Genomic DNA, 14,607 nt, shown 5'->3' with positions numbered 1-14,607 from the left:
ATTGTTTCACTGTCAATATACAACACAACAAAGTGTATGTTACAGTTACGAATTCTTAGCGTATAGTCACTATAGTCTATGATGGAAATATGTAGTATGATAGGAACACAATGTTTTATGATCCAAACTAAATTATATGTGTGTATAAGCTAGTTTGTTTGCAATATCAAAACAATCATTCGCATCATTGGGATCGTTCAAGTATTACGTAAGCAGATTTATTACAATTATTTACCATCCCCATCCCCCTTGTCAGCAAAAGTAAACAAAGCTCTTACCCCCTACCCCCATGCTTATGTAAACATTTTGCAATTAATGTAAAAAATAAAAATACTACCTATGACGTAATCATCATCCAGACTCCCCTGCCCCCCATGTCAACCCAAAATAAGCAAATCAACAACCCCCCCGCCCCTGTATAGTGCTTACGTAATACTTGAACGGCTCCATTGTTTTTAATATTTATTTTTAATTAGTATTCATATATAATTGATAGCAAAAATTCATTAAAGGTGAAACTAAAAAGCTAGAAGGTAAAAGAACAGTTATATCTTTACAAACCAAAATTGAAAATCTGAAATAATGAAAAAATAATAGATGTTGCTAATTTTTATTCTATAGATGAAGCTATAATTTATTAAATGTGTTTGATATTAAATATATTAATATATATTTTTTGTTCAATGTGCTTGTTATTCATCATATCAAAAACCGACCAAAAGGTCTTTTTATAGTGATTTTCGTTTAGCACGGTTTTTAATATAAGAGTGAATTTTTCAGTTTTTTATGGATATATATATTCACATAAAATATAGACTTTTACGTAAGTTTTGTTTTCTATTTTATATTATTTTTCCATTACAGACATCGCCAGATATGGGGTGTACTCGTTGTTCCCGAGCAGCGGCGCCCCCCAGCTGTGCCAGCCTAGATTCGCTTCTGCATCTGCGGGAGCCTTTCATCCTACGCACAAGGGTAATAATCGTAATAATGTCACCTCTATTCTGTCGAGCCTGTAAACAGTATTAACATAAAATTTGCCAAGCTGTCGCATTTATCACACAATTAGGTTTCCGTCACATTCGAACGTTAAAGAAATGTTTCAGGTAGTTTTTTCATGCAAAGGTTAAGTTCATAATTTTTTGTTCGATTGGGCATTGTACAGTTGAATCTGTATAAATGATATTTAGTTATCGAGGTATTATATTTTAGCTAGGGTGGTAATAGAAAATATTGAATATGTAGGAATTGATAATTGCAATCTTATATAGAAATTGTTGCATTTGTAACGTTCTACAAATAAAATTGTCGTATTCAATTAAAATTGATAAAACTAAACGATTGTGACAAAACTTGAATAAATAATACATTAGGCAACACATGCATACAAATATATTTCTGTAAAACTAAAAATGATTTATATAAGGATCATTTAAAGCAATGTTACTTAATATAACTTTCTGTAAATTTAGTTTTATAAAAATATGGCTCGTAAGTAAGCTTGGACGAAGGTAGAGCTGGGCTTAAAGGTCTACGGGTAAAACAGTTCACTTTCAGAAATCTCAAATACAAGTAAAGTTAAAAAAATAACAACAATATTTGAAAATAGAATTATAGAGATGTATAACCAGCCATCACTTTGATTCTGACGTCTTTGCTATCGAGAGATAAACGGCAATGTTTGAAAATCTATAACAAAAGGATTTTCTTTCGTTGTTAGTTTTTTTGTAATAAATACTGATTACAACTCTGCTGATGAATATTTCTGACGAATTACCAGACCCAGGACAGATACAGTCTTCTCTCTATGAAATATATACTCATGAAATTTATATTTTGCATTGGTTGAATAATGTAGTTATTATATTGTAAAATCCCTTCAAAAGATAAATAAGACATTGGACCTGTTTGCCCCCTAGCAGTTCTTTTTTCTCAGCTCATGGTATAAATTGGACCAAGTGTCAAATTTTTGAAAAACATTAAAAAACATATTTCTACAATGATGAATAAGCTGGGAGTTTTACTGAAGATAGTCAGATAGTAGTTTGTTTGATAAGTGCTATATATTGTGATATAATTGGTTTGGTTTTCACTATATAATTGCTCAAATTCAAATATGACTTTTGAAGGGCTAAAATCATGGGTATGGTCAGGTGCCAATGGTTTGACACTCTTAATTCATCGCCTTCTAGAATCAAAATTTTGTGAATATTCTCAATTTTATTTTTTTTTTAAATTCTCAATACATTAATTAACTCGTTAAAAATATAGATTGAGTATTGTTTGCCTTTTTTACGGCCTTTAAAGTTCATGGTATGCTGATGTAAATAATCGACTAAGTGGGAATTGAAATCTATTTGCCAACATCAGCGAGGCATGAATTTTGATCAGTTTTCCTTTTCAAATAGTTCCTGAGTATGACGCCCATGGCTAAATATGTTTACACATAAATTTCCATGAACGATTGCGGTCAGTGAACAGAAAAGCGTCTTTAGGAATTTCTGGGCACAGTGTATCTATAATCGACTGTTATTCCATATTACTTGTTCACAATCATGTATATTGTATAATCGCAAGGACACCGTGTGCGAGAATTTATTGTGGCGCGACCTTTCACAAAGTACGTACTTATTTATAATAGATCATAAATCATACTCAAGATGACAGAGCAAGCCTGAAGTCAGATGAAAAAAGGAATATGTAAAAATATCACAGATATTTATTTTAGTTCTCCTCAAGCGCAGATATTTTCTTGTCAGCACTGCGCGGTTTGTATTTACATTGTATAATTTTCTTCGTTTCTTTCTACGGAGTTGTCATTTTTTTGAACGCATTTAGCGTTTAAGAACTTTCCTCTTTACTCTATTATATAATGCAAATGCAGATAATTAATATATTATGTGACAATATCAAAAAAGATTTGGATGTATCGTTTAAGTTACTTCTTGTTGCTGGTTCCTTTTTGTACAAGTTTATTCCCGAGCTCAATTTTACTATGAATGAAAACTCAAGATCTTTTCCAAATAATATGCTTTTTAAAAGAAACAAAATGGTTTTCAGAATAGTTTTTACACAAAATACATTTAGTGTTCACAGAGAAGATGTTTCACACCTTTTATCACATTAAGCTTTATTTATCCCACTGGGCAGTTGCTTCAAAGTTACAATTTGTTCGCTTTTCTTGATTTTTTTTATCCAATGTAAATCCAAGGCTGCAATTTCATCAGTTTACTCATGTAGTTATACACCAAGTTGTTATAATATTAGAAGAAATATAATGTATATATTTCGATGTTAAAAAACCAAACCAAACAGTCAAGTTAAAAAACAGTCTCTTAATTATTAACTTCCCGTAGGGCAAGTTATAGTAATCGCAAAAAAATCGAAAATGAAAATTTTTATATATCTTTACGTTTCAGAGGTTTCTGAATATTTTGGCATACCTTAGAAAAAATGGATGTATGTGTGTGTGTGTATGTGTGTGTGTGTGTGTATGTGTGTGTGTGTGCGTGTATGTATGTGTGTGCGGATACAAATTTTCGTCGACGATTTCGGGAACACGGATCAACCGATTTGAATAATTCAAAAAGCATTCGATTCATATTGATAAGGAGACGTGTTGATCAGTTTTTGGCGAAGGCAGGTCTCGCCGTTCCGAAGATACGGGGCAAAAAGTGCCGAAAACGGTAACTCAGTTTTTAAGAGAACGGAGCGTCCGATTTGAATAATTCAAAAAACATTTCACTTGTATTGATAAGATGAAGAATTGATCAAATTTGCATGAAGGCAGGTCTGGCGGTTTCGGAGATTTTATAAAAAAAATAAAAAAAAAAGCCATTCGGCGGTTAAAAATGATCATTAGACATATGCACATCAAATTATCAGATATTTTATAGAGATTTTAACAATAAGTATAAATTGTTTTTACCTTTCTATGGGTTCCGTACCAATGCTTATGAGTTAGACGGCGGCGCGGCATTTGCGCGCTTTGACATTTCGTCTCTATGCAGTTCAAGCAGTACGATTGCTTTGAAAAAGAGTTCAGAATTTCCAAAATATGTCAAAATGAAGAAAACATTTTTCTTTTCAAAAAAATTTTGTTTTCAAAAAAAAAAAATTTTTTTAATAAAAAGTATTTTTTTTTCAAATTTATAGTTTCTCAAAAATCTAATTTTTTCGAAGTAAATTTTTTTCAAAAATGTTAATCGTTTTTAAAAAAACAATAATTTTTGGTACGGGAAGTTCCAGCAATTTACCTTAAGGCACGATGCCTTAATTGCCTTAAGACAGAATTCCACTTACAGCTAGTTTTTATATTAATTTATGATATTAATTTTTATTTGTATATTTGTTTTTCAGTTCAATCCTTGTCAATATCTGACTCTCTCTTCGGCGGTTATTCGTTTGGCGGTGCACCAACACCGCCGCCCGGTTCGCCGTACTCTCCTCTGCGATTGGAACTTTTGTCGAAAACTCTGAGTTCGTCGACAACTTCTTCTTGCATTACGACCGCCGCGGCGGCCGCCAATGACACGGCCTGTTGGATGGAGCCGCTTCAAGTCAAAACAGAAATACCGGGATGCAGTAGGACAACTCCGGCACATACTGCCCTTTTGCAGGTCGGTGAGATAAAGGTATAAAAATTGTACAATATTATGTTTTATATCAACTAAATATATGGTGTTAGGTTGGCAACTGAGTGCGACTTTCACTCTTAGATGGTTTGAATTGAATTTTTAGGTTTGCCTAGTCCAAATGTAAAATATCTTTCGTTATTGAATAGTAGGCAATTAAGCTGGCAATCAGTAAAGAGAATTTTTTTATTGAAAGTCAGAACATCAAATCAAAATTTTTTGTCATAATTTGCTTCTTTATTTCTGCAAAGGTAAAATCGCATATAAGCTTACAAAAGCTGCTTATGAAGACGAAGCCTTGAAAAAATGGCTTGTCTAAATTGGTTTGCCAAATGCGTTTTGATGATTTTTTACTCAAAGATGAAAACCGCTCTGGTCGTCCAGTTAAAGTTGGTTACAAAGGAACTTTTACTCTTATTTTCCAACTGAACGATGAATTTTGATGTCTACATTGAAGAATTAACGAAATTTAACAACGCAGTTGAAGAAAAGCGGTCTGAATTGACAAATCTAACCGGTTTTATTTATTCCATCTTTGACATCAGATATCTTTGGCCACTCGGCAAAATATATATATTAAAAATTAAATTGTTAACCTACATGTGATTTACTCTTCAGACTTTTATTAATAAACATGACAAATGAGTCTTTTACTATTTATTATCTTGCTTATTTTCTAAGGTGGACTGTACGTTTAAAATATGTTATTGGATCCTTGTAATTTATATCTACATATATAAAAATAAGTCGGGTTTTCCTTACTGACGAAATAACTCCAGAACGCACGAACCGACTTCGACAATTTTGCATTCGTTGGAAAGGTCTCGGGCTCCGCAAGGTTTATAGCTAACAAAATTAGTGTTGCATGGCATCGTGCCTTAATGCAAATTGCTGGAACTTCTCGCACCGTAATTAAAAATTCGAGTAATGACATTAGTGAGAATTATCAGAATTATGCTTAGTTAAGTCAACGAGCAATTCTTGCCGCAACGACCAATGATTCCGACTGGTCTTCCGTTTGACTTCAAACGATTGCAATTTGCAGTTCCCCTTGCGTTCGCAATAACAAGTCGCAAGGCCTATCGCTTAGTGTTTGCGGGATAAATTTCAAATAGATTATTTAGAAAATCATTGTTTTTCTCATGGGCAGTTATACGTTGCCTGTTCACGAGTTGGAAACCATCCGCTTTGTTTGTGTTAACGTCAGGACAAAAAACAAAAAATGTGGTTTACCAAAAAGCACTTCAATGAAACAGATAATTTGCGGATTCACTTTTATTTACTTAAAGAAGTTCAACTAAAAAACACTTCATTTTTGTAATCAAAATAAATTCATTACTGTTGTGCAATAAAATCAATTTTTTTCTTTTCAAATATAAAACAAACAAAAAATTTCTTCATCTTTCTCACGAAACCATCTGGTGGCGAAACGGAGTTCGTCGGGTTTGCTAGTGATATTACACTACACTCTCGTAGCAAAAAAGGTTAAAGAAGAAATTCATCCAAAATAGATCAAATTTTTATAAGCCTTTTGAACAAATAACCACTGATAAACAGCTTTTCTCAACAAATTATAGATATAGGTGTATGCACTTTATGCCAAACAGACCAGATTAAATATATTTCCACTTCTGGAAAAAGATAATATTCGTTGCTATTGAACTACGAAACCGATCAAAGTTTTAGATATTGGCTGGTAGAGTTGATCACTAGTTTGAAAAAAATATAAGAATAGCTATTATGACAACTATTCGCACAAATTAAAATAAAAGTAACAAAATTAGCCTGCAGGGTGTGCCACCTTATCTGTATATTATTGTGAGTAATAGACATAGAAACAATACATTTAGTGATGATTTTTTGTCTCAAATTAGTTTTTTTTTTTCCTGAGTTAGATTGTTTCTTATAACACGAAAGAATATTTTGTTCATAATAGTAGAAAATAATTTTTATATTTAATATAAAAAAAATAAAAAAAATGTCGACCATGACGGGATTCGAACCCGCAATCTTCGGATCCGAAGTCCGACGCCTTATCCGTTGGGCCACACGGTCATGTATAAACCACCCCATTGGCGGGTGGAAAATTTATTTATCGCCATGGAAATAATTTTTAAAATTGAAATATTTAAATTAAAACAAAGTTTCGGTGACAAATAAATTTTCCTCCCACGAATGGGGTTGCTTTTACAAGGCCGTGTGGCCCAACGGATAAGGCGTCGGACTTCGGATCCGAAGATTGCGGGTTCGAATCCCGTCATGGTCGATAATTTTATTAATTTTTTTTTTATAAAATATTATGAGCAAAATATTCTTTTGTGTCAAAAAAAAAACAATGTAATTTTAAATATTTAAATTTTATTAATGTTTAGATTATAAATTTTTATAAATGAAACATTTAAATTATAAATTTGTTGTTTTTTTATTATTGTACATAAAAGTTATTGGTATAGTGGTATATTGAGGAAATGATTTCGTATCTTTTTTCAAGCAAACTTTTTTAAACTGGTCAGAGTAATGAACTGACTTTTCAATTGAATTGCTTATAATTGGAAACAAGTCTATTTTCTTGAAAATAAGTAAAAAATAAATTATCAGAAGTATTATTACCGTTTATGTCGTTACTACTTGCTTTGGTAGACGTTGCAACTAGCCCCAAAACGGTGTAACTTTCTCTAGAAAATGATTAATTGTGAAAGAATGAACAACAGTTGTGGAATTATTTTTACTTGATTTGATAGTGGAATAGTTACAGCAAAGATCCATTTTTATTTCGTAGAAATATAATCAGTTGATCCCAAAACATGTTAATTAAAAAACTGTTACAACCAGCCTTCAGCTTCTATAGTTTCAATAAGCTTGTATTAAATCTTACTCGGTTTTATTAAAATAGTTCAGATATGCAATTCAATAATATAACGGTGTCTATTTTCAACCAGGCTCTGGATAGGACTATCTTTCTTTATTCGAATATAATTTCAACTTATCTAACTCTGTAGACATGCGTGTATTTTAATTGTATACGATAAATTTCATATGCAAATGTTTTTAAATGCATAATGCAACTTATTTCTAACCGGAAAACTCACAAAGCCTTTGAAAATCTCAATGTGCCGTTAGCGAAAGAGCGGAACGAGCTCTCCGATATAAATCCATTTATGTACCTTGCATAACATTTATATTATATAATTGGACATCTACTTTTAGAAGGACGTCTGCTTTATTGATAATTTATTAATATCCCTTGGCTGTGATTACAACTTAAATTAGAAATATGAATTGCTACGAATATGTGATTTTATCGTGGTCGCCATAGATATATTTTACTAATATTATCATCATATATAGTTTAAATTGTATTTTGGCCGACTAATTCGATAAACATCAGTTTTGTAACTGAGCTGCAACATCTTCAATATATCCTGTCTTGCCAAATATTGATATATAAATGATTTTTTATTCTTATAAATGTTTTTTTTTATATTTTATTTCATATTATGAATTCCAAAAAAATCGCAAAGTAAAAAATTGCAAACCAATAAAATGCGATGTTCAATATCTTCAGCCAAAATCCTTAGGCAGTTAATAATTAAAATCATAGTAAGTTAATAAGTCTGATACTCTAAATTTGTTGATTTTTAACGATTGTTACGATTTGAATATTTAATAACTACTAAGGAACGTTTAAAATCGATTTATTGTTTTTTTTTCTTTCATTAATAATTTTTACGATTTCATATTTTTTATTTTTTAATTATTTAGAATATTTTATTTAATGTGGGGCTGATAGTAACCAATTCAACTTGTTGAAAGAATTTTTTTTAAAATAATTTAGTGAATTATATAATTAGATGGATTGATATTAAATTAAATATTTAGACTTTTTACAAAAGGAAGCAGAAAATTTAATATGATTAAGATCACAATAACAGACTAAACATCTATTTAATGTTCGTGGTTTTGAATCCTTAATTAATATTTATGGTATAATTTTCTTCGAGTTTTATAATATTGCTAACATATAACTCGCCATCATCAATAATTCTGGTGCAGGAGAAAGCAACCTAAAAACTTAGTGCAAAATATTCATTACATTTAAATGGTTTTAGGATGTATAGGTATCTACAATCACTTATGTCTCAATTATTTACATTTGTCTGCGTGTAAATGTTAAAATACTATCTTTAAGTACGATGGATTATTCATAAAATCTAAATATACAATAAAAGGGCGAGTCTCACAATCGTCCACACTCCTAGGAACAGTTGTGACAGACTTAAAAATGGGCTAAAAAACAATAGGTATAAACACCAAAATAACTTTTATTACCAGAAACGACTTTTGTCAGAAATTTATAATACAATACAACAGAATCATTTAAGATAATAAGATTAACCTTTTTTATATTGAAGTTTTCTTGTTTTTTTTAGTCTTTATTCGAAAAAGACAAGAACTACATGTCATAACAGAGACAAATCATCGTTATGATCGAGCTAAATTATTTACGCAAAAATTATTTGCTGGCAATTAACTACTAATGTTCAACTTATAGCAAAATCACAATCAAAGTAATCTTTTTGTATATAAGAAAGCAATAATCAGAACTTGTTTGAACAATTATACTTCATCATTCTCTCCTTGGACCCTATCTAAAAATCAGTATAGCTATTATAACGCAATGAGCTTGACAAGAGCCTGAAATAATATCGATTATTATTGATTACGACTTGCCTATGAATAAATAAATAAATAAATAAATAAATAAAAATAAACGACTCTCACTACTATGGCACGTACCCAGTCTCCCCTAATGATAATAATATTTTATTTCGAATGCATGACTTACGGTTAGTTGTATTTACTATTTACTTGAAATACTTGAAATAATATACTTGAAATTTGTAAATTGAGGTAGAATATTCGTACTAATTGTGAACGTGTTGAATCATCACTATAAGTAATACAAAATAATTTAATTATAGAACAGTTATGTTATATATGAATTATAAAGTGACAAACGTGTTATGCTTTTCGAAAAATGAAACCGTTTGTTAACTTCCCGTAGGGTAAGTTATAGTAATCGCAAAAAATTCGAAAATGAAAATTTTTACATATCTTTACATATACATTACATATTCATTACATAATTTTTACATATCTTTATTTTGGCATACCTTAGAAAAAATGGATGTATATGTGTGTGTGTGTGTGCGTGTATGTATGTGTGTGCGGATACAAATTTTCGTCGAAGATTTCGGGAACACGGATGAAGCAATTTGAATAATTTAAAAAACATTCGATTAGTATTGATAAGGAGACGTGGTGATTAGTTTTTGGCGGAGGTAGGTCTAGCCGTTCTGAAGATATGGGGCAAAAAGTGCCAAAAACGGTACCTCAGTTTTTAAGAGAACGGAGCGTCCGATTTTAATAATTCAAAAAACATTTTACTTGTATTGACAAGATGAAGATTTGATCAAGTTTTCATAAGGGCAGGTCTAGCGGTTTCGGAGCTCTAACAAAAAAAGTAAAAAAAAATGCCATTTGGCGGTCAAAAATGATCATTAGACATATGCACATCAAATTATCAGATATTTTATAGAGATTTCAACAATAAGTATAAATTTTGTTTCCATTCCTATGGGTTCCGTACCAATGTTTATGCGTTAGACGGTGGCACGGCGCTTTATATTTTGTCTCTATGCAGTTAAAGCAGTACGATTGCTTTGAAAAAAATTCAGATCTTCCAACATATGTCAAAATAAAGAAAACATTTTTTTCAAAATTTCAAAATCAATTTTTTTTTTTTTCAAAAAAAAGTAATTTTTTGTCAAATTTATAGTTTCTCAAAAATCTTATTTTTTCGAAGTAATTTTTTTTCAAAAATGTTAATCGTTTTTAAAAAAATAATAATTTTTGGTACGGGAAGTTCCATCAATTTGCCTTAAGGCACGATGCCCTAATTGCCTTAAGACAGAATTCCACTTACAGCTAGTTTTATGTAATAAAGTGTGACTGAACCCTCCAAAGCAAGATAGTGACTCTTGCAGACGCTTTTTGCGATTCATATGGACTTCACATGGACTGAGCATGTATCGCTCTCTCTACCGAGTTGAAGTGGCTACAAACCTGCATATCAGGTTTTCGAGTTAGGGTCTTTTCACGTTGAATAATAGATGCCGGATTTAAGAAAAATTTCTTCATTGTTTGTAAAGTATTTGGCCCAGATGTGCCAAAATGAATCAAAACCCCTAGCGATGAAATGTTTATGATACTGCACAATCAAGACGCCGCGACCACTTAATGATTACGTAGCTCATTAAGCGGCTGTGGCGTTAGGTCTTTGTGTGGAAAGATTCTAAACGTACTTTGATATGTCTACAGTATTTTATATGAATATATTTTTTTTTCTCGGACAGGTGAAACGCGAACCACAGGCCACACCTTGCCAGGTCTCGGAAATCAGCACCTCCCATCATAATCAACATCATGCAAACGGTGGAGGTCCGGCCGATGCATCTCTCGCGACCGCCTTGGTTAAAATGGAGGCTAACACATCGCCTAAATCCTCGGACCAAGGTCAGCATACTAACGACTCTCCAAATTGCTTAATTAAGTGTCAATTTTTTCGAACCTGTTAAACTAAATGTAGTGTATAAGTTAAGTTTTCAATTTAGCACACAAATTCAACTGTTAGAAAATCGACACATGTTGTAAATATTGGAATCAAACTAACTTTATTATTTGCTTTGCAGTCGGTTCATATTATTTTAGCAAATGTCACAAAAGAATGATTTGTATTGTCTAATAAAATATCTATAGAAACATAGTGATTGAATGTTCGCAGCGGAGAATAAAGTTCTTACTAAAAGCATTCGCACTTCTTATTCCAACTATTGATTTATTTAAAAAAATGTGTTAAATACTATGAGTACTAACTAAAAATTGCCGTCACGGTTATCGCTTATAAAAATATGGTCAGCTTACTAGTAGGCATTTGTTCTTATTTTTTAACTTCCCGAAGGAAAAGTTTGTTTTCATCAAATAATCCGTTTCGCTAATTTTATGTTTTCTCGACGTTTCAAGCCATTCTAAATCGAATGAGACCAAATTTGGAAAAAGTGTGTGTGTGTGAGCAGATTTTTTTCCGTAAATCGACGTTTTCTCAAAAAACGACTGGACCGATTTCAAAAATTTAAAAGTCATTTGATGTATCTCGATAAGGGTTATCGTTTGTCAGTTTTGTGCGACGATCTGCCAAGCCTTTTTTTGTCATTTGGCAAAAAGTTTTGAACTTTTCGTCCACATTTAAGCTCATACTTCCGAATCGATTTAAAAAAATCAAAAACTGTTCGAAAGATATTAGTTGGGAATGATACTGATTAGTTTTAGGTGAAAATCTACCGAGCCGCTTTCTTGTAATTAACTGTTGAAAAAAAAATTAGGTCGATTTTCATGAAACTTTTTTTGGCGATATATATTATGGTCTTACAGAACTTACTGAAATATTATGTCATCACAGTTTGAGAAAATGAGTAGTTTTTTTTGACATTTATTAAAATTAAAATTAGACGATCTACTTGATATAACGATAGAGTAATTGGTACCATTAAACCATTAAAATCTTACGGAAGCTCGGTGCAATTATAAAAATGGTTGAATTCTGAAAATTTGCTTTTAGAAAATACTCCGAGTTAACGTGTTTGTTCGTTTTCAATTATATGTAATAAATCCACTCGGAATACTTTTAATCACTCATATCGGGAAGTTCAATTTACACATATCGGGAAGTTCATGTAACTTGCCTCAAGGCAAAATATCAGTACGTTTATATACGTTATTCTAAATATTGTATGCGTTTATTCTTAATCTAAATAAAATATAATTTAATTTTGGCCTATTCAATACAATATTAAAAATACTACAAATATCGAATTCACAATTCAAAATGCACAATTTTGAATAACAAGAATTCACATTCAAAACTTTTGCAAATTAATCTCAAAGTCTTTACTTGTATACATACAGCGCAGCAAAATAGAACTTTTCATAAAGGTTTTAGTTTATGAAACACGTAAATGTAAAAAAATAATAAAACGCATGAAAGCCTAATGCGAATCAAGTATTTGTTGGGATTGTCAATATTAGAGTTATATTGTTAGATGTATGTTTCATGAGTATCAACAGTTATTAATTGGTATTTTTTAGGAGTATCCTCGATCCCTGTGGGTATTGCGGTCGCAAGGCAACGGCTCAACCAAGAGGTGCCACTGGCACTGGCGCCAGGCACTCAGATCATAGGGGCCACATCGACTAAGGAAACGAGGTGCAGCGAAATTGGTGAGCTATTAAATGATGTTGACGTGAAACTAAAATGATATCGATGATACATGAGCTAAAATTCAAACCAAATAAACATGGCGTTGTTCATATCATTAATTAAAATTGATCATTGAAATTGAAAAAACTGTTTTCAAATTTAAAAAAATCTTTGTTATTTCATATTTTCTGCCTTTTCATATATGTGTGTAAAATGGTATACATTAATTTGATTGTATACATTAATTGCTAATGCTGATTTTAATATAGGATAGTAATTTATTTCAGATAGTTTCAGTAATTATACTTTCTAAACCAACGGAACTCGCATAACACGTATCAAACAGACAACTATCGAACAATGTTCAGTAAAATTCTCAATTAGGTCATGATTATAAAGCTAATTTTTTTTTACTATTTTTCTAAAATTTGTCATCTGCCCTTTTTACCCCATAGGCAGAGTAATATGGAAGTGCTAGAGAAAAGAATGATCCATTATCCAATGTTTTATTTTAAATGTTGAAATGATTAACGAAATAGTAACTACGTTATGGAACTAATGTGAAATTCAAATGTCACGGGCTCATTTTTTTACAAAGATCACACTGTATTTCAACTTGATCTGGTATTCAGTCTGATATATATATATCGATCAGCAGAATTGGAATAACTATTAATATAAATTATCTCTTGTGAAATTGCTTTTTCAACTTATTGTTAGTTTGCTTTCTTATTTACCATTTTCTTATTGTTTATACTTTCGCCAGTGTAAAGGTTTAATTTTTTTTTTTTACCCCACGCACATGTAAGTTTTTATAGAGGCTTTATGGCGATTGAATCTAATTTAAAAATAACGATACATCTTATAAAACAATGCAATAACGTATACTTTAAAATTCTATTCAAATATCATTAACTAAATAAAAGAGCTCAAAGCCAAGAAAACTACCAAAGACAAAAAAAAACTTTTGTTAAGAATATTATTACATGTCCCTTTATCTCCAGATATCGATGTAACCTGATTTAATGCGATGGAGTCGCACTTCTTTTTTCTACTGAAATAGTATCGTTGAAACATTACAAACTTTACTTATTTTGGAGATAATGGTAGTGAACTTTAAGCCTCGCTCTACCTTATAATATTAATATAATATATAATAAATATTATATTAGATTCTTATCTGAAATTCTTAATCAAACGGTTGATTATATCACATCTCAAGAATATGCGTCCAAAATATTGGATTAGAAAACATTGCTTATTGCAAAGTAATCAGTAATTAGTCAGTAATCTGATGGAAAGCAATTATTTACGCTGATTATCTAAAATATATTTTTTGAATGATTGTAATTATTATAACCATGCATTTGTAATTGGTTTGATTGGTAAATTATTGGTTTGATTTACCCTGGGTTGAGACGTATGAATAATGGTCATTGCACCTACGTTATTAAAAGACTATGTTTCATTCAGATAAATACTTCAGACGACTAATATCATATCACTAGAAGTTTTTAGTTATTTTGGTATTATAATCCACAATACGGTTATTTTTATATATATTTCGACATTATGTAATAGAAGGTTTAGTTAGACACAATAACATTTTTTAAGTGCATGCAGTATTTCATATTATTATCAAGCAAATCTAATATT

The 14,607-nt window shown here is 30.9% G+C and overlaps 1 protein-coding gene and 2 non-coding genes across 3 annotated transcripts in view; 2 read left to right on the top strand and 1 right to left on the bottom strand.

Moving 5' to 3' along the window:
- Positions 1–14,607, top strand: part of LOC113374819 — a 226,363-nt gene that overhangs the window by 211,578 nt on the left and 178 nt on the right. The window contains exons 3-6 of the mRNA XM_026614784.1: positions 865–975; positions 4,360–4,634; positions 11,051–11,210; positions 12,840–12,971. Of these exons, the coding sequence (XP_026470569.1) occupies positions 865–975; positions 4,360–4,634; positions 11,051–11,210; positions 12,840–12,971 (678 nt within the window). The remainder of the gene's footprint in view (positions 1–864; positions 976–4,359; positions 4,635–11,050; positions 11,211–12,839; positions 12,972–14,607) is intronic.
- Positions 6,617–6,689, bottom strand: Trnar-ucg. The gene has a single exon. It is a non-coding gene; the product is annotated as a tRNA-Arg (tRNA).
- On the top strand, positions 6,828–6,900 carry Trnar-ucg. The gene has a single exon. It is a non-coding gene; the product is annotated as a tRNA-Arg (tRNA).

Source organism: Ctenocephalides felis, unplaced genomic scaffold (genome assembly GCF_003426905.1).
Source record: "Ctenocephalides felis isolate EL2017-DRISC unplaced genomic scaffold, ASM342690v1 CF-g0.4_SCAFFOLD_01886, whole genome shotgun sequence".
Lineage (NCBI taxonomy): Eukaryota > Metazoa > Arthropoda > Insecta > Siphonaptera > Pulicidae > Ctenocephalides > Ctenocephalides felis.
The sequence above is the reverse complement of the archived record's forward strand: the minus strand, read 5'-3'. Positions and strand labels throughout refer to the sequence as shown.